The sequence below is a fragment of the Notamacropus eugenii genome, chromosome 5 (genome assembly GCF_028372415.1).
Source record: "Notamacropus eugenii isolate mMacEug1 chromosome 5, mMacEug1.pri_v2, whole genome shotgun sequence".
In the NCBI taxonomy this organism is placed as follows: Eukaryota; Metazoa; Chordata; class Mammalia; order Diprotodontia; family Macropodidae; genus Notamacropus; species Notamacropus eugenii.
In genome coordinates, this window is record NC_092876.1 from 319,169,970 (window position 1) to 319,189,393 (window position 19,424).

A 19,424-nucleotide genomic window follows, 5' to 3' on the forward strand; every position below is an offset into this window, starting at 1 on the left:
ATGTACCTATTTTCTGATAGCCTCTCCAACATTTGTCATTTTCCATTTTTGTCAACTTTGTCAAAGAGGGCTTTATACTTGGATTCATATAATTTCTGGCATTATCTAGAGAGATACACTCAAATATTTTATAGATGCTAGAAAGGAATTTCTCTTTCTAGCTCTTCTTGTTGCGTTTTGTTGGTAATATCCAGAATGTCAACAATTTATATGGATTCGTTTCTTATCCTGCAACTTTGCTGAATTTATTGCTTCAATTTTTTTTGGATAATTCTTTAAGGTTTTCTCAATAAAACATCATACATTTGCAATAAAAACCCCAATAATGTTATTTGTCTGCCTATGCTTATTTTTCCAATTTCTTTTTCATCTTATTGCCATAGCTTGCCTTCCTAGGACTACCTTAAATAATAGTGGTGATAATGGGCATCATTGTTTCACCTTTAACCTTTTTTGGGAAGGCCTATAACTTTTCTCTTACATATAATGTTTACTCTTGTTTTTAGATAAATATTATTGACTATTTTATGGAAAAGTATATTTATTTTTATGCTTTCTAGACTTTTAAACAAAAACTGGTGTTAGATTTTGTCAAGTCTTTTTCTGCACCTATAAATAAATTTTTTGATGAAATTTTCAATTTTTTCTATAATTTGCTTTTCACTGACCAATTCATTAGGATGTTATATTGCCTCCAATTGCTTTTAAAGTTTTTCTTCAAAGGCCCTTTATTGAATATTACTTTTACTTCACTGAAACTACTAAATAATGTGTTTAGTATTTCTGCTTTCCCATATTTTGGGTGATGTTTTTATGCCCCATTATGTGGTCAATTTTTGTAAAAGTGCTATGTACAAAAAGCTGGTAACTCTGTACCAGGCTGCACAAGGTAATGAAGCAGAGGGACAATCAAGGGGAAATAAATTTATCACATTGAAACTATCAGCCACATAAGGTGTTGTACACAGATTAGTGGTAGGCAAATCCTTTTCTATTCCCATTTCGTAACTGCCAAAGACCTATCATCTTTAATTTTTCTATACTTCTATACAAATACTTATTTTTCTCTTGTTTATCTTTTGGTTAGATTTATCTAGGTCCAAAAGGATACAATGAGGGCCCCTACTATTATAGTTTTACTATCTATTTCTCCAACTTACTTTTTCTTTAAGTATTTAGGTGCTAGGATACTTGGTGCATATAATGGGGCATAAAAACATCACCAAAACATATGGGACCTATTGAGGTAAAGCTTAAAAGAATTATCTAAAAAAAGTAAAGAAATAAATTGAGCAAAGATACAGGATAAAAAATAAAACTACACAAATCATCAACATCCTGTATGTTACTAACAAAACCCAATAAAAAGAGCTAGAAAGAGAAGTTTCATTCAAAATAACTATAGCCAAATAAGAACATAAAAGGCCTCTAAAAATTATATTAGGAAGACAAAAATCCCTGAGTGGGTTAAGGCTTGCAAAAATATACTAGGAACAAAAACTGTGGCTTTTAAAGTGATGCTGAACATAAGAAATGGAAGAAATGATGAATAGGAGCACTGCTAGAGGTGGATGTGTAGATGTAAATGGATGACAGAGAAAGCAAAATTATTTAACTTCTTTTTCATTTCTATTTTCTTATATCATGAAGGATGTTATTCAGGTTGGAAATAAAAAAGAAAATAAGGTTAAAAGATAAATGGAAGGAAACAAACACAAAGCACCTGCCATGTACCTGGCACTGCTAAATGCTACAAAAATGACCTCATTTGGTCATCACAACAGCCCTGGGAGGTGACTGTGAAACAATCCTGTTTCATAGTTGAGGAAACTGAAGTAAAGTGATGTCATTCATTTGTATGAACTGATGCACGCTGAAATAAGCAGAACCAAAAACAAAATATGCAATAATTATAAAAATGTAAATAAAAGGATTTTAAAGAGGAATATAGACTTTGAGTAACTGAAAAATCAATGAAGGTGCTAGAGAACTGATCATGAAGTCTGCTTTGATCCTCGTTGCAGAGAAGTGGGAGGCTACTCAGACAGATTATGTACACTATTTGATTCACTATATCAGATATTTTCACTTAATTGTTTTGCTTTGTCACAAAGGAGGAATCAGTCTGAAGGGGGAAAATTTCCTCCCCATAAATAACTGTGCATTCCTTTTCCACAAATAACTGATATAAGGACAGAAGATATCAATGAAATATTTATTTGTAAATTTATCAAAGCAGATTTTTTCTTCAGCCATTCCAGCTGCAGCCTTGGTAGGCAGTTTCATGAATTGCTGTGACTAAAAAGTATTCATCACCTTGTGTCTAATCTAGTAGTGACCCTCTCCCCACTCAGCTCATCTAGTCCTCCCATGACAGATGCCAGGCTTCTTACTGGGTCCATAACAACCCTGGAGAACTTAGAGCTGAATCTATGTGTTTCAACTAAGTGTAGGATTGGAGGCACGACTGGTGAAAAAAGAACAAGAAAACATGTAGAAATATATATGTAAGACTAAAAGTCATACTCCAATAGATAAGTGATCAAGGAATATAAACAAATCATTCTCAAAAGAAGACTTGCAGACTATTAACAACAATATGAAAAAATACTCCAAATCACTAATAATGTAAATCTAAACAACCCCAATGTTTGACATCGCATCCTGGAAATTGGCAAAGATGACAAAAAAGGGAGAATAGTTACTGTTAAAGGGATTGTGTTAAAACAGATGACACTTTGAATCAATACAACCATTTTGGAAAACAATTTGGAATCATGCAAATAAAGTGACTAAAAATGTTTATAACTCTTGACCCAGTGATTCCACTGCAAGGTTTACTCCAAGGAGTCACTGATAAAAAGGAAGTCCCAACATACACCAAAATATTTCTGACAGCATTTCTTGTGATAGAATGGAATTGGTAACAAGTAGATGTCCATCCACTGGGGAACAGATAAACAAACTGTGGCACATGAATATGACTGAATACTGTGAGAAATGATGACTGTGAAAAACAGAGAGGTACACGGAAAGAGCTACATGAAGTGATGCAGTGACTTAAATAGAGCCAAAAAACAATACATACAACGATTACTACAATGTAAACGAACAGCACCACCACAAAAAAAAACAAAAAAAAAACCCAAAATCAAAAGTCAGCATTTCAGCATTATAAAAAAATAAGCATGGCTCAAGGAAGAGATATGAGAAGATAGCCCTACCCCATCCCTCCATAGTGGTGGGAGATCCACAAGTGTTATACATTACACATAATGTACATGTGTAATGTAATATACATTACACATATTTTCAGACATTTTTATGTACTGATCAGTTATGTTGATTTACTTCTCTTTTTCCTTTTGTTCTGTCTTAAAAATACTAAATATTATATGAGATGGCTCTTTTGGAGGGGGAGGACACTAAAGGAAATAATAATGATGTAAAGAAGATATTAGTAAGTTTTTTTTAATGGAGAAAAAAGAGCATTTAAAAACTCTAAAAATGTTTCAAATGCCATTTTATTTTTGAACATCCATATTTCTTCATTTATGGTTAAGATCAGATTTGCAAGATCAGTTACCCTGGGCTATATCCTGAGACTCCACTACTTTTCCAAACACATTCCTTTCCCTCCTGAGTTTTCTGTTTTCCAGTGGCTGCTGAACAGTTCTATGTTATTCAAATTTCCTTTCCTTTGTATTTGAAGATCTTTCTCCAGATTGCTTGCAGAACTGAATTGTTAAACTTAACCACTATGTGTTTTGGAGTTTGCATCCTTGGTTTGTTTTTTTTTCTGCTAGTAACTTATGAATTCTTTCAATCATTATTTCATTCTCTACGTTCAGAAGTTCTATGTTATTTCATGAGTATGGCGTTAAGGTTTTTTTGTCCTATCGTATTCTGGGAGATCTATGATCCTTAGGTTGTTCTATGAATCCTGTCTTTAAGATCAGGATGTTTTGCTTGCATGGTGAACATATTTTTGTTTTAATGTTATTGTTTTTTGCTTCTTTTCTTCTAGGTAATCCTTCACTTCTATGTATTTGCATTTCCAGTCTATTGTTCTCTATTTTGTTTCTTTGGTGAGGCTTGACATTGTAGATTCTAGTTTTTCTGTTCTGCTGATTATTTTTACTGTGCAGACCATAAATTCTCCTCTTGCAATTTTCATTTCTCCTTTTAATCACTCAGGAACAGTGTGTTGTGGTTCCATATTCTCACTTCCATAGGGTCTTCCATATTACATCAAGTGCTTGATCATTTTCCTTTGCTTTTGCAGCATTTTTTTCAAAGATGCCTGAACTTATTTACTACATTTGAAACCATATTTCTTTCTGATGTTCATGTTTTTCCCATTGATTTATTTATTTGTGTTCAAGGCCTTTGAGATTTTTCTCCTGAGATCTTTTGGTAAGTTCAATTTTTCCCTCTTCATATTTTCCCCATTACTTACTTTCTGACTCCCTCCCCTCTGATTGTGGTATCCTTGAGAGACATCTCAAAGTGTCCTAGCCTCCTCCCACTCTGGACAATTCACCATACAGCAGCTTAGGACTCTGCCCCAAGTGACTTTTGGGTGAACAGAACTGGCAGAATAGTTCCCTCAGGCTTAGTGGAGTGCTACACAACCCCCACATACCCTGGGTCTTGCCCACGTGGCCTGTCCCATTCCTTTTATTCCTCAGTTCTCTGACCTTAAACCAGCAGTTCAGAAAGCTTCCATGTTAGTGCTATGGGAATGATTTTTGTAGTTTGAGTTTCTGAGACCCTGAGAGGAGGAGGGAGTGGGATGCGGTATTATTGAGCTCTACTCCTGCCCAGCCATAGTCTAGAGAACTGCAGATGTGCTCTGGTTATCTGTCCTGATCTGAGCAGAGCTATGCAGTGGGAAACTGGGATTTCCACAGCACTTCTTTTGGGTTCTAGGTGTCCTAAATCATGGATACAGTTTAAATTTATCTTTGGTGCATAATTTCTGCTTTGCAGAGGTTTGAGAGGGAATATATCAAGAGTACAAGGAAAGGGGTGGACCTCATAATAGAAAAAGGGCCACCTTTTCCTCTGACTGGAGGAAAGGAAGAGAAAATGGGGGATATTACAGAGGAAATTTAAGTAAAGAATTGGGGAGGAGAAAAGGCTCATAGCAGAAGGCCATTTGGTAAAGTATGAGGAGTTCTCTGATGAGAGGGAAGAAGTAGGTGACTTGAGGAGCCAAGAGAAGAGACTGTGGGAAGTGTGAAAAAAACCATTCATAGAAGAATAAAAGGATTACTGTGTAGTGAAGATGGCCTGATTCAGATGAGATAACATCAATGTGCAGCATACTTAGCGAGCATGATTATGCAGCTTTCTACAGAGGCATTCAGCAACAAAGAAAAGAAACTACAAAGGCAGATGGTGGGAATAACCCAGGGTTGAGATTTAGGAAGAGAGGAGTGGTGACAGGACAAAGTGACTTGAGTGTATAGTTTAAAATTGAACTGATTAACTCCATATTGTGAAGGGAGAAAAGGGAAACCAAAACACAAGTGACTGGGAAAAGCAGGAGGGGTGGAGTGACCTGGAGTCACTCCATAAGGATTTTTCATAAGAATGAAAAATAGGATTAGGAAAAGTGAGGCAGAAGGAGAGAAAGAATTTCAGAATTCTGAATCACAGAGGTTGAACATTTATGGGCGTAGTAATCATCAAGGGTAAGATGGTATTTCTGAGGTGGAATGAAGGCACAGATCTTGATTGTACACTTGCTAGGGTCAAGTGTTACATGGGTGACAAAAAGGCTAATGTCTTGGGCTCTATTAAAAGTATAGTGTTCACAACAAGAGTGTCCACTGTACTCTGAACTGCTCACAACCTCTGATGTATTTTGTCTGAACCTAGCCATGTTAAATTTGGAACATTTGAAGGACTATGTAAAGGATTGATACATGGAAAAAGAATCAGACTTATCCTGTGTGGGTCTCCAGTGGACAGAACTGGGACCAATGACTAGAAATCAAGGGGAAACGAAGTTTTGGATTAAAATAAGGCTATCTTCATAATAATTAGATCTGTCCTTTCTAGCCAGCTCTGCACCATGCAACCTACACTCAGTCATCATCCTCATTCCCTTCCTACTGGAACCCTGAACTTTGCCCTTAGGTTGACAAATTCTGGTAGATGAGCTTTTGCCTCCTGGTAGCCACAACCAAAGCACTACATCACTCTCCGGCCTGCATTCTACACCTGACCCTTCTTGATCTTCCCCTTCGCTATCTTGCTCCAACAAAATACAAACTTCTTGTAGTCTGGGACTACTTTGTTCCTTGTATTTGTTTGTATCCTCAGTCCTTAGCACAGTGCCTAGTGCATAATTAAGTGCTTAATAAATGTTCTATTTATCATTTCCTTATTTAAATAGTTAGTTCTTCACGGAGCAGTGAGTTACTTGATACTGAAAGTATTCAAATAGAGACTATAATTCACTTCACATCAATTCATTTCAAAAAACATTTATTCATCTATCTGTAAGTTTTCTCCTGAGCCATGAACCTGAAGTGACCTCTCTTTTAAGCTATGTAATATAGAAATTGTGTGGGATTTGGAAGTCAAGGCCCTAGGTTTAAATCCTAGCTGGGTCACTGACTATATTTGACCCTAGGTCACAGGGGTGGGGAACCTGTGACTTCAAGGCCATATGTGGCCTCCTGCGTCCTCAAGTGCAGACTTTCAGCTGAAACTTCTGAAGTTTGGATTCAATCAAAGGGCTGCACTTGAGGACCTACAGGGCCACATGTGGTCTCAAGTCTCAGGTTTCCCACGCCTGTCTAGGAAATTCATTTCACTTCTCTGGAACTCAATGCCCTTCTGGACTAGATGGTTTCTAGGTTCTAGCTCTCATGTTTTATAAAAACTTATCATATGTTTATGTATCTTTCAAAGTTCATGAATTGTTTAATTAGAAATGGATTGACTCCTTATCTTTTTTTGTATCCCAAGTTCCACACCCTTCCCAATATCTTGTACACATATCAATAAATATTCGCCATTGTTTTAAAAAAGATTTAAAATGGAAAAAAACAAAAATCTAAAAAGGGAAGGTAAAAAAGGAGTGGGGAATGTGTCAAGCACTATTGTTAGCTCTTTACTTTTGGTTTTTTGGTTTTGTTTTTTTTTAAAGTCAATGTTCTGAAGGCTATGGGAACTTCCTACAGCAGAACACTGGGGAAAATCATACTCTTGGTTTCAGCAATAACAGGGTCCCTTTTAGACAAAATATTATCATTATATGTTTCACCTCATAGTTCTTTCAGCTCCCTTTTTACAACAAAATATCTACCAAAAAAAGGGGATGTTATGAAGTTCTCCCTACGTAAATACAGAAAACAGATTACAGTCCCAACCACCTCCCCTGACTGCACGCCAGACTCACTCCTTTGGGAATTAGATATCCTCCAATAATTAAATCCTCTTGGGTTACTCTCCCATTTCCTGGTAAAACTGGAAATAACCTAGAGAGAAATAAAATATAAAATAGTTTTAACTATTGCAAAGGTAAACAATTTGTATCCCAAATAACAGCATGCTTTAGAACCATAATTCTCTCAAATAAATAGCCCCCAAAATACCTGGAATAAAAAAATTTGTTTAATGAATGCTAGTAGAATGCTAATAGACTTTGTAGAAATTAAGTGGTATACTGTACAATAGCTAGATCCTGAAAATACCATGCAAATTAAGATAGCAAGTCAGGCATGAAAATATTGCCCTTGACATATCTTAAGCAGTGCATCATTGCACTTTTTTGCCATGAATTTTTTCCCCTATTGAATAATCCAGAAGCTTAAGTAATGAATGGTGATCTTACTGTACAAAGATAAAAGATTTAAGTGCTTAAGAGCAGATGCAAGATCTAAAGGAACTGGCTTTCTAAGTTGTTCATTATAATCACATTTGAAAAAGAATTGAAGCTTTAAAGGTATATTTCTTGACATGACTTTTGAAAGCTTTCTACCTTAGGGTTTCCTTGAGCAAAGCTCTGATCAGTGGTACTCTGGGGACATCCTCTGCAGTTGGAACATGTTTTTTTCCCAAGTTCTTAATGATCTCGTGATACACTGATTGCTGAACTTCAGGATGTTTTGCCAATAGGTATGCAGCCCAGGACAAAGTGAAAGAAGTCTAATAAAAAAAATAAACAAACAAAAAACATACATGTAAGCACAATTAAAGTGGATTACAAATAAAAATTAAATGCTTCAAAAACCAGGAGATTTCTAGATAAGGCATTCCATTTTCTACATATGTAGGTATAAAGTAATTGAATTATGCCAAGCATCTAGGTCAAATGGAGTTACACCACATCATGTTCTATTTCTGCACAATACTCCCTACTTTGCCAAAATAAATATCCCTCTTTCTAACTCTATCACAGAAAAAAACCCCACAACCTAAATATTCTTAAAGACAAAATCAGCTACGTATTATAAGTGCTATTTTTAATAAAGAGCAGCAAGTGATTTTATTTCTGAATACATTTTTTTTTTATCTCAGTAAATATAGAGTGTTTAAAACGGGTTAGACTGGTCCCTAGATTCAGGATGGAATTCCTCCAGAGGCCACATTTGGCATTGGTCTGACACTGCATGGGGTAACTCGTATTTTTAAGGAAACTGAAAGTGAACACCAGTAGTCTGCCATCTATGAAAACTCTTGCCAGGTACTCTGGCATCATGTTAGTTTAGCTACCTGCTTTTTGAAGGATTCTCAAATTTCTCTTCATCTAAGTCCTCTTGAGAACAAATCTGGCTTCTTGTAGACCTCCTAGAATCAGAATGACCAATTCAAAGGAAACATTCCTATTCAAAATGATTATCAACTTCCCCTAGTCTAGACTTGGACCTCTGCGTATGGATTAAAACCATACTGGTCCTCTGGAGATGGGGATGCAAGGTATTGTTAGCTCAACATTTTGCTCCAATATGTTCATCAAATAAAGTCAACAAACGTTTATTGACTGCCTATTATATATAAGGATACCATTTTCTTCCTTTATAGCCACACTGTCAATTCTCTGATTCTGGCATGATTCTCAAACAGTATAATATTTCTAGCTACTTATGTTTAATTTGTTTCATCCCCTTTAGACCTCAAAGTTTATACTAATATTGGTTTTTTATCACCTCTGTGATTCTGTGTCATTTTCTTATGAGTGACAGTATTCCACAATAAAAATGCTTTCTCCAGTATCTAAAATTTGAGTTATGTTAGCCAATATATTATTTCCCTGAAACAAGATTTGTATTAGGTATTTCAGGGTTTTTAAAGGATTTTTATAAAAAGAGCTCAGTCCCAGCATAGCTAAATTCTGAGTTTCATTATCAGAGTGGCTCCAGGGGAAGGAATTTATCATCTCAAAGAAAGTCATGGAGAGGCTGCAACCTGGATCAGCAGAAGTGTGCATCTTGATAAAAATAAATAAACCCACAGATCTCTGAAACATAGGGAATTTTTAAAGCTAAATAAATGTCTGTGAAAAGAATATAAGGAACTTCTATACAAAAATGGCAATATGAAAGTGAATAGGAGGGCTGTCACAGTTTATCAACTGATAAACCCAAATTGGGAATCCTCTTGGTAACTGAATTTTCCCCTTCTCCATTTTTCTCCTTGTAATATTTGTAGCTGCCACTAGGTGGCAAGAGGAAAGTACATGTGTAGGCAATCTTAGATACTGGCAATCATGATAAAAGATCCTTTGCAGTGTTAGAAAAATAACTGTTTAAGATGTTCTGTAAGCTGAATATTACCTAAAATAAATCTGTAAATAAATGATAGTATATAGACCTAAAAAACAAATATGTAATTAAAATGAAATCCTCTTCTACTGGCACTCTCTCATAAGCTCTTTCAAGGCAAAGACAGTTTTTCCATTTTTGTCCTTGTTTTTCCATAGCCTAACATAGTTAACTTATACACAGTAGGTACTTAATAAATTCTTGTTTAATTAAATTTCGTCCGTCTGGACTTCTTTAAGCTCTTTTGGTCTACTTTCAGTATAACACAACAGTTTTTAGTAAAATGATCTTTGTTTTATAACACCAGAAACATTGTTTTCCATTTTTCAGAAAACCTGTTTCTCTCTATTAAGGAGCCTTGAGCAATATCCTACTGCATCTAAGAACTTCTGGAGTTTCCTGCCAGAAGCTTTTCTCAACTTATTCCCAATCCAAGAGTTTCCTGCTCTCTCTACCCTCTACGCCAAGTTTCGCAGGCTTTGTCTCTTACCTTTTAGATCTTAAGAAACAAAAACAAACATATGCCAGCCATTTCATATAGATAATAGATATGTACATATCTATATAAATATATACATACATATAAAACCAAGATATAATAATAACATAAGGGGTTATTTCATTATATAAACAAAACATATCTTTCCTGCCAGATTCATGAAAACCAATTAACCAAACTATTCTCCTATTTTCTGCCCAAGACCAAGACTATCATAATTGCTTCTAAATTACCCTATTCTATATGATGTTTTCTTAATTAGCATTATTTCAAAAAGACCTGTTCCACACAGGCATGGAAAATTATTTGCAAAATATCTGGAACTTTTGCAAATGGCACATCTCATTTTCCTAATATTGAAATAGCTTCAAGCTACTCATCACTACCAGAGCTCATTCCTTAGTCTTCTCCATAGGGGAGGAGAAAATGTGATTATACAACAGAGCTTTTTTATGTTGAAATTATACCCTCATCTTTTCTACACTCCCAGCATCATACTACATAAGCAAAAGGCTTAGAAACCAATAAAAAGGGACCTTACAAAATGCTATACAAAAGTTTTCACCATCTCTTTGTGTACCTTCACTTTTTAATTTGTAAAAAAAGTGGTTTTCTTTTGGAAATCTTTGCAAAAATTCAGTTGGCATTAAACTATGCAATGTTCTTAAAGTTTAATAATTCTTAAAGTTTAATAATTAGAATAATTAATTTAAAATTCAAATTGAATTAAAATTAAAATTCAAAATTGGGGCTCCATAGGACTGTGGAGGCTTATCAAGTTAAAATTAGCTTTGTCTCTTAAGAAAACAAAACAAAATTGGAAAACTTACTGTGTCAACCCCAGCCAGGAGCATTTCAGTCATGTTGGCATAGATCTCTTCTAATGTTAGCTCTTTGCTAATTAAGAGGTGTGTAAGTAGTCCTCCTTTTATGCTTTCTCCTCTATCCAGCTGGGACTGAATGTCCTTCAGCTTATTGTCAACATGAATTTGGCCTGTTTAACAATAAATTTCTTTTTAAAAAAACGCTTAGTTAAATACATTCTATAGTTTAGATGTCATTCTACCTTAGTCCTGACCACCCCAGAGACAACTCCATTCAGCGGTTATTAGTCTGAGGATAACACAATTTTGGACCTTGGAACAGAACCCAATTCAATTGATCACTTTTACATGTAAAAGATGAACATGTAGGCATAGACATTCCGTTTATATTTTAATTATTTATCTAAATACGCACAAGCTAGATTCAGGATAAAGCAGTTTCACAAAAAAATCTAAAAGGTAATGGTTTCACCATATATAGAAAACATGAAAAAACACACTGTTGCTTGTCAGGAATGTTTACTATGTAGGATATATAAGTGGAAAGGCAATGTGGTGTTGTGGAGTGGTTCTTAACCTGGGATCTGTGAACTTTTCTTAATAATATTGATAACTATATTTCAATATAACTGGATTCCTTTGTAAACCTGTGTACTTTATTTTATGCATTTAAAATACTATCCTGAAAAGGCTTCACCATATAGCCAAAGAGATCCATGACACAAAAAATTAAGAACCTTTGCTAGAGTGAACAGTGCACTAGCCTTGCAGTTGGAAAGATCTGAGTTCAAGTCTTGCTCTGACACAGACTGACTAGTTTTTCTTTGAGAATCATTTAATCCCTTGCGTGGGGCAATCCTCTAAATTACAAATTACATAACAGGTGCTAGATCATATTGGCAGAGAAAGTTCTATAATAAAAGTTTCCTATGGTGAAGAAACAACATATCCCATTAAAAAGAAGTGTACCCAAAATGAAGATGTATATATGCCTTTATAAAGTGACAGAAGTGCAATAACGACTTCTGGCATACAAAACCAGTATTATATTTTAAAAATATCCACCTACACGGATACAGTAATTACACTTGTCTGATTCAGGAGCAATCATCATTCTAGAACACAGAGCTTTTTCAGAGTTTGAAAAAGTCACTAATGGATTCCATTCTGTTCCCTTGTAAAATTTTTTAAAAACCAAACTAGGAAATACGGTTCCCCTACTCCTTGCCTTGCCATGTTACCCCTATTCATAGCACACAGTAAGCCAATACTTCTGGAGCAGCTTCTCCACAGCCCGAAGATTCTCACTAACAGCAAAGCTTGGCTACTTGGGCTTGGAACAGGCCAAAATCTTCTCAAAAACCCATCACCCATATTTTGTCCTATGAAAAATTCTAATATCAACAAAAGGCACCTTCCTTTCCTGAATTCAGTCTGCATTCCCATCCAGCCCTAGTCTCTCCTGACTCCATTTCTTTATCACCTTAGCTACCTATTAGACATGTTGAAGTAGATATCTCATAGGTATTTCAAGTTCAACATGTTGAAAATAAAATGCTTCTTTACTTCAAAACCCTCCCCTCATCCTAACTTCTCTATTACTGTCAAGAGCACCACTACCCTTCTGGAATTCCATTACCTTGATGTGGTCTGGGTTTCCTCACTTTCACCCATCTATAAAATCTCTTGGCAAATCTTACAACTTCTACTTCTATAATATTTCTCACATCTGTCCCCTCTCTCTCCACTTATACACTCTATATAGTCCCTATCCCACTTCAGGCCTTCATTATTGCTTTCCTGGACTATCAAAACAGCCTTCTGATTTGCCTCCAGTTTCTTCCCACTCCAATCCAACTTCCACATAGGCTGACAAAGTGATTTTCCCTAAGTGCTCATCTAACCATTTTACTCTCCTATTTGATAAATTCCACTGGTTCCCTATTACCTCTAAGAGTTATCATATACTCCTCTGGTTCTTCAAGCCATTCACAACTTGTACCCAATCTACCTATCCAACCTTACTATACACTACTCCTCTTCACAGACTCCAGGGTCCAATCAATTTGGACCACATAGTGACAGTCCATTTGCCATCTTCATACCTCTCAGGGAAGATTCCCCAAGCCTGGAATATGCTCTTGGCTCTCCCCTGTCCCTTAGAATCCTTAGTTTCTTTTGAGACTTAACTCAAAAACCACCTTCTACTTGAGATCTCTCCTTATCTACCCAGATGCTAGTGCCCCTCCTCCACTGCAATCACACTGTATTTATTTTTCATGTATATATACATATATACATAAATACATATATACATACATAAATATCATACATGCACACACATTGCTTTCCTTCCTCTCTCTCTCTTCCAAAACTGACTAAAATGAAAACTCCTTCAGGCCAGGACTGGTTCACTTTTGTGTTTTTATCCCCAGCAGCCAACATAGTAAGTTAATAGTTAGTACTTAATGAATGCTTATTGATGAATTGATTTAAAAAAAACCAATTCTAGCACTGGTACCCTCTTTTCTTTGAATCATACCTGTAAACAAGGCCACAGGAGATACTGAATATGTTCAAAATAAATTCAACAGAACAGAAAGTGAAATAAAATATTTGAAAAATCTCTTCCATTTTAAAATCATTTAAAGAAAACTTACAATATCACTTGGACTGAAAATGCAAGTGAAGAAAGAATTTACAGAGTCATGCATTGTTCACTTAATTTCTTTCACTGTGTGCATCCTGATAGAAGATCAAGGTAGGGAGAAAAAGCCTGTCAGGTGACAATCAAGACAATCAGTTGACTTCATAGCAATATGAATATAAATAAAGCACATATATCAGAATTGATACATCCACACGGCATTCTTCTTCAAAGGAGTCCTCTTCAAATGGCTGACACTTCTTGAGCATTTTTTGGAACCTCCTTTCAAATTGCCTCTTGAGACAGTTTATGAATCATACAAGAAAATTAGTATAATTTATAGCTGCATTTAATTTTGTAAAAAAAATTCTCATTAAATTTCATTGCTTTTGTATTTATTATAAATCCTGACATTGCATTGCTATTTACTATTTTTTCACAGAAAATGTATAGTATTTCAGTTAAATGAGTTAAACTTTTGAGGGATAAAATGTAGGATTCGATACTGAGATCCCCTACTTCCATATCTATTTCTATATCATTTTTCATTTTTATAAATCGATTCCTTGTGTTGTTTTTTAAACTAAGAGTAATTTCCCAATATATACCCTGGCCCTCTGAACACTTTGTTTTAGGCTTTATGGAAAAGAAAAACAATTACACAAGATGACCAACAAATTAACCATGTCTTCTGCAACATGTAGTTCTCCATTTCTTTACCAAGAAGTAGCTGTAGTTCTCCATTTCTTTACCAAGAATAGGGATGTCACACCTCAAAATGTCATTACCAAGACTGATCACATATTCCATTCAACAGCTTTTGTTCCAAATGACTTTCTGAAAAATCATTTTCATCCCCAAAACATGAATATTTACTACCACTATGAATATTTAAAAGAATATGCCATGGGCTCGAAAAGCAACTCAAAATGAGAAATTAAAAAAAAAAATCTAATCCATGGATTGTACTGTTGGAAAAAGTGAATGCTTATTTGGATATATAAATTCTGGTGTATATGAGAATATTATTCAGACACATAATTCATATGTTTCATGCTAATTCTTAAAACTGAGCTAATGGTCTTTTAATACAGGTAACATTTACCATAAATATATTTCACATCAAGTCAATCTCTGCCATAAATAACTCACTGTCTTGGATGATAATTAGATGTATAACAGGCAGTCAGGCCAATTCTAGTTTTACAAAAAGTGACCCTTCAATTCTTCTCTTACTAAATTTGAAGAGTCCATCCCAGGATCTGCAGAATTCTTTCCAGGGTTTAGGGATAAATGGGCGAAGCCATTTGGGAATAGCTCCTGCATACATGGTGGTCTTAAACATACTAAACATCAACTCCAGTGCTTCGATGTATTCCACAGTCAGCTGGGGCACATTGTTTTCCAGGCAGCCCAAACGACATTCATAAAGAATAGTAGCCACTCCTAGACAGGAAAAAGGCAAGAGTTTAAAAAGCCTTCTTCTGAAATGATGATATTACCAAGGCTTAAGTTAAAATAATAAAGCTGAGTTTCAAAAGCTTATTAGGAGATTTGTCACTAGAAACCGACAAATCACAGCTTCATTTTTTAAAAATTTATTTGCTTCTGAACTTAAAAAATAAAACAAGCATTTCCATAACAAAGTGGAATAGAAAGAGGATTGCACCTGAAATTGCAGATTCATTATGTACAACTTGCTACTCTTTTCAAATATACAACAAAATTTTCATGTAACTTTCTTCCCCCCAACCACACACACTTACATACACATACATACATACACACACACATACATACACACACATACACACACATACATACACACACACACATACACACTGTAGTTTTTTTTTTTTCTGGATGCAAACAGCACTTTCCTTCATAGGATCTTTGCAGTCAGTTTGAGTATTTCTAACAGTCAGGATGACTTGGTTGCTCAAAGACGTTCTTAAAACAACATTGTTGTTACTGTATCCGGTGTTCTCTTGATTCTGTTTATTCCATTCCTCATTATTTCATGGAGCTCTCTCCATGCCTTTCTAAAATCACTGAGCTCATCAGTTCTTACAGCAGAGTAACAGTCCATCATGAACATATACCACAATTTATTTAGCTATTTCCGAAATGATGGGCATCCCCACATTTCCAGTTCTTTGTCACCACAAAGAGAGCCCCTATAAATATTTTAGAACAGATAGGTCCTTTTATTTCTGCTCCACTCCTTCCCAAAAGACCATGAGACTAGTTGAGTTTTTTATTATCTCTAACCCTCTACATTTAATAACTTGGGGGGCTATCTTTGGGGACTTTGACTCACAGGATTGTTGAAGAATGAATAGAAGATAGAAACAAAGAGATAATGCAGGTACACAGGTTATTATACAGCTATATTCATTAGTCTCAGGGAGAGAAAAAAGATGCCACACCTTGTCAGTCCCTCAAAATGTTATTACCAAGATTGATCACATACTCCATTCAACAGTTTTTTTTCTAAGTGGTCAGCATTTTGAAACAGTGGTTCCTTAAGCCAGAGAGGTGTTAAAGAGTTATGAATCAGTTTCTTCAAATATAAAAGGGGCTAAGCTAGATGAGATATTCTTAACCTTTTTTTTTTTGGTGTCATAGACCTCTTTGACAGTCTGGTGAAATCTATGGAACCCTTTTGAGGATAATGTTTCTAAATACATAAAACAAAATACATAGGATTACAAAGAAAATCAAATATATTGAGAAAGTTATTAAAATATTTTTAAAAACTAAGTTCACAGACATCAAGTTAAGAACTCCTGGTAGATGATCTCTAAGGCTCCTTCTAGACTTAACATTCTATGAATCTCATTAAATCAGAAAGTTCTTATAAAATATGAGTATCAATACCACGTTATCTATATCCATTTCCATATACTTCAAGCTATCACTTCAAATCAGATCCTGAAATGAAATATACATGTGACATATACTGCATTTCACCATATTTAAAGAAAAAAGATTTTTCAAAAATTACATATCTATATTATATATGCTTCCCTTTTCAGTTTTGTAATTTCTTCTACCTTAGAATTAAAAATAATCTATAAAAACATCTACTTGTGTACACATGCTTTCAATTTCTTAGATTTTTATCCCTTTTTTCATCACCCACCATGTCTCCTTTCCTCAAATGAGGGGCATAATGATGGGTGCTGACCTCAGTGCTTAAAGGAGTATCTGTAGAGCTGGTGTGAAAAGGCCAAATCCCAGGGACAACTAGGAAGGATAGACTTTTCAAGCAAATGAAGGTGGTGACTGTATATATTGTGTAAACTGAAGGACATCAGGAACCTTAATTGCCACCCCAAAATGTTTTCTGATCACACTGCCACTGCCAGAAATTCTACCAATAGAGAGAGATTCCTCTGGACGAAGAGATAAAGAATACTATTAAAATGGAAATAACCCTGGAAGGGATGGTATATAAGGCCATAACAGCTATTTTATTAGCATTTTAGGGTGAACTAGCTTAACTCCTAAACTGACTAGGCAGGAGAAGAACAATGGAATGGGCTTAGAAAATAAGGCACCACCTAAGACAGGCCTGAGAATATAAAGTCCTTGAAGACAGGAATCGTTTTGTCTTTGTTTCTGTATTCCCAAGGCCTGCCACAGGGCCTTATACATCATAGATAGATGCTTAATAACTGTTTGCTGAGTTGAACTAAATTGAAATGTACTGGAAAAGGCACCAACATAGAGGACTCTGGACATTATGAGAATAGAAGGTGCCTCATGAGAGGTAAAGGGGGCAAAGACAGAGAAATATCCCAGATTGGGAGAATAGCACAGAAAGAATAGGATGCTAGAGCATTGGCCCAGAGGCAAAGGACCTATTTTTGAGCAACGTTTCTGCTACCTTACTAGCTGTATAAACATGGACAAATCACCTTCCCTCTTTGAGCCTCAGTGATATCTAAAGTCTCTTCAAGGACTGACTTTCCAAGAAATTCCTTGTCTATAGGCCAAAAAAACTAACATCACAGATTCTGATCTACAAGGAACCTTAAAAGCCATCTAGTCCAACCCTCTCATCTATAAAGACAGGATAATAACAGCACCCATCCCACAGACTGTTATGAAGATTAAACAAGACAACATAGGTGCAAAATTTAAAGTGTTAGCCTTCATTATTAGGAGATTATAGCAGTATGACGAAAGGCAGTGTGGCTTAATGAGTAAAGTGCTGGATATGGAGTCAGGAAGTCCTGGATTTAGGTTCTGTCTCTGACATTACTACCTGTGCGACCATGATCAAGTCTCTTAACTTCTCTGAACTTCAGGCTACTCTCTTGAGACATTAGGTCATAGTTGGTTTGCTCTTACATTCACTATTCCCCCAAGTTCTGAGACCTTAGAGAGCAGCCCACTCCAATCTCAAGCAATATTTACTTGTCCACCTTAGTCAGTCATTCATCCAGATTTACTTAGCTGTACATAGGCAGTCATGACTGGTAGGCAAGATTTTTGTCTTCATGACTCCTAACTCATTTCTCTCAAAAAAAAAAAAATCTGTCATTTGGATAATGAGAGAGCCCTTTAAGAAATTCAAAACACTGTGAGCTGGGAGATCAGAGAAAATTCTGGTTTTGTCACTAACTGTGTGATACTGGACAAGTCTTCCCTTGGACTTGGTTTCTTTACATGTAAAATGAAGAGATTAGACTGTATCAGAGGTTAGCAACCAAGAGCCCTTTTAGGTAGATACCTGAAGCTACTTTGCCAAAATAAAGAACATGCTTCGTACCTATATTTTAATTCATCTCCTTATTTTTCATAGGAATAAAGAATCTTTAGTCTTAGAGCCAAGTCAGGTTTTCATGCTTCTGCTCCTATGCCCCATTCTCACTACCCAAAGCACACAATTCCAGATGGGATTCCCCACATCAGCATCTCCTCCTCAGTTACACTAATGGTTCAACAATTCCCTTTCCTTTCCCCATCTCTCTTCCAGCCTGGTAGTTATACTTTCCAGGCTCTTCCTACCATTTTAACACAAATATAATTCTCTTTGCATCACCTTACCCTCCAGGATTGTTGTAACTATATGTAAGGCAGGCTGTGCAAATATAATTGCACTAATGTTCAAAGGGGAGAACCTTAGAGTCCTTGCTCTAATTCACAGGCCAAACTTCTGCATTATTACAAAGGCCTTCTCAGGACAATTAATTATTATTATTTGGTCTTTCATGTTAAATTGTATAAATTAAATAATCAAAATGTGCAGTGTAGATGGAGTTGACACCATATCTCTCTGGAATCAACTGGTATACACACATACATATAATATCCATATATATCTGAAGAGCTGTGTTTTAAGACAATTACCAAAAGTTGTTTTTCTCTCTTAAAAGGATGTCAACTCCTGGACTAAGATGATCTCTAAAATCTTTTCCAGTTATATGACTATGGTTGGATTAACTGATGGCACACACTAATGGCTGTGACTTTTCCAGCCTTCTTAGACAAGCATTCTGATGACTTTGCTGCTGGTATAGGTTCATCAGGACAGAATGAATCTTTCTATATTTCCTGATATCTATAAATCTGCCCCCCCCCCAAAAAAACAGCTGTGTGGAAAGACTCAAGTGTACTCTTGTCTGCTCATTGCCAGAATTCTTTGGCAGACAATATTATTG

The 19,424-nt window shown here is 35.6% G+C and overlaps 1 protein-coding gene across 3 annotated transcripts in view; it reads right to left on the bottom strand.

Annotated features, from left to right (window-relative positions):
* CYP27C1 (cytochrome P450 family 27 subfamily C member 1) overlaps positions 1 to 19,424 on the bottom strand; it is a 36,935-nt gene that overhangs the window by 4,568 nt on the left and 12,943 nt on the right. For 2 of the 3 annotated variants that reach the window (XM_072613440.1, XM_072613439.1), the window contains exons 4-7: positions 14,989 to 15,198; positions 11,112 to 11,275; positions 8,000 to 8,166; positions 7,418 to 7,496 (exon numbers count right to left, since the gene is read on the bottom strand). In XM_072613440.1, coding sequence (XP_072469541.1) covers positions 7,418 to 7,496; positions 8,000 to 8,166; positions 11,112 to 11,275; positions 14,989 to 15,198 — 620 coding nt within the window. The remainder of the gene's footprint in view (positions 1 to 7,417; positions 7,497 to 7,999; positions 8,167 to 11,111; positions 11,276 to 14,988; positions 15,199 to 19,424) is intronic. The other variant, XM_072613441.1, reaches the window with a different exon arrangement.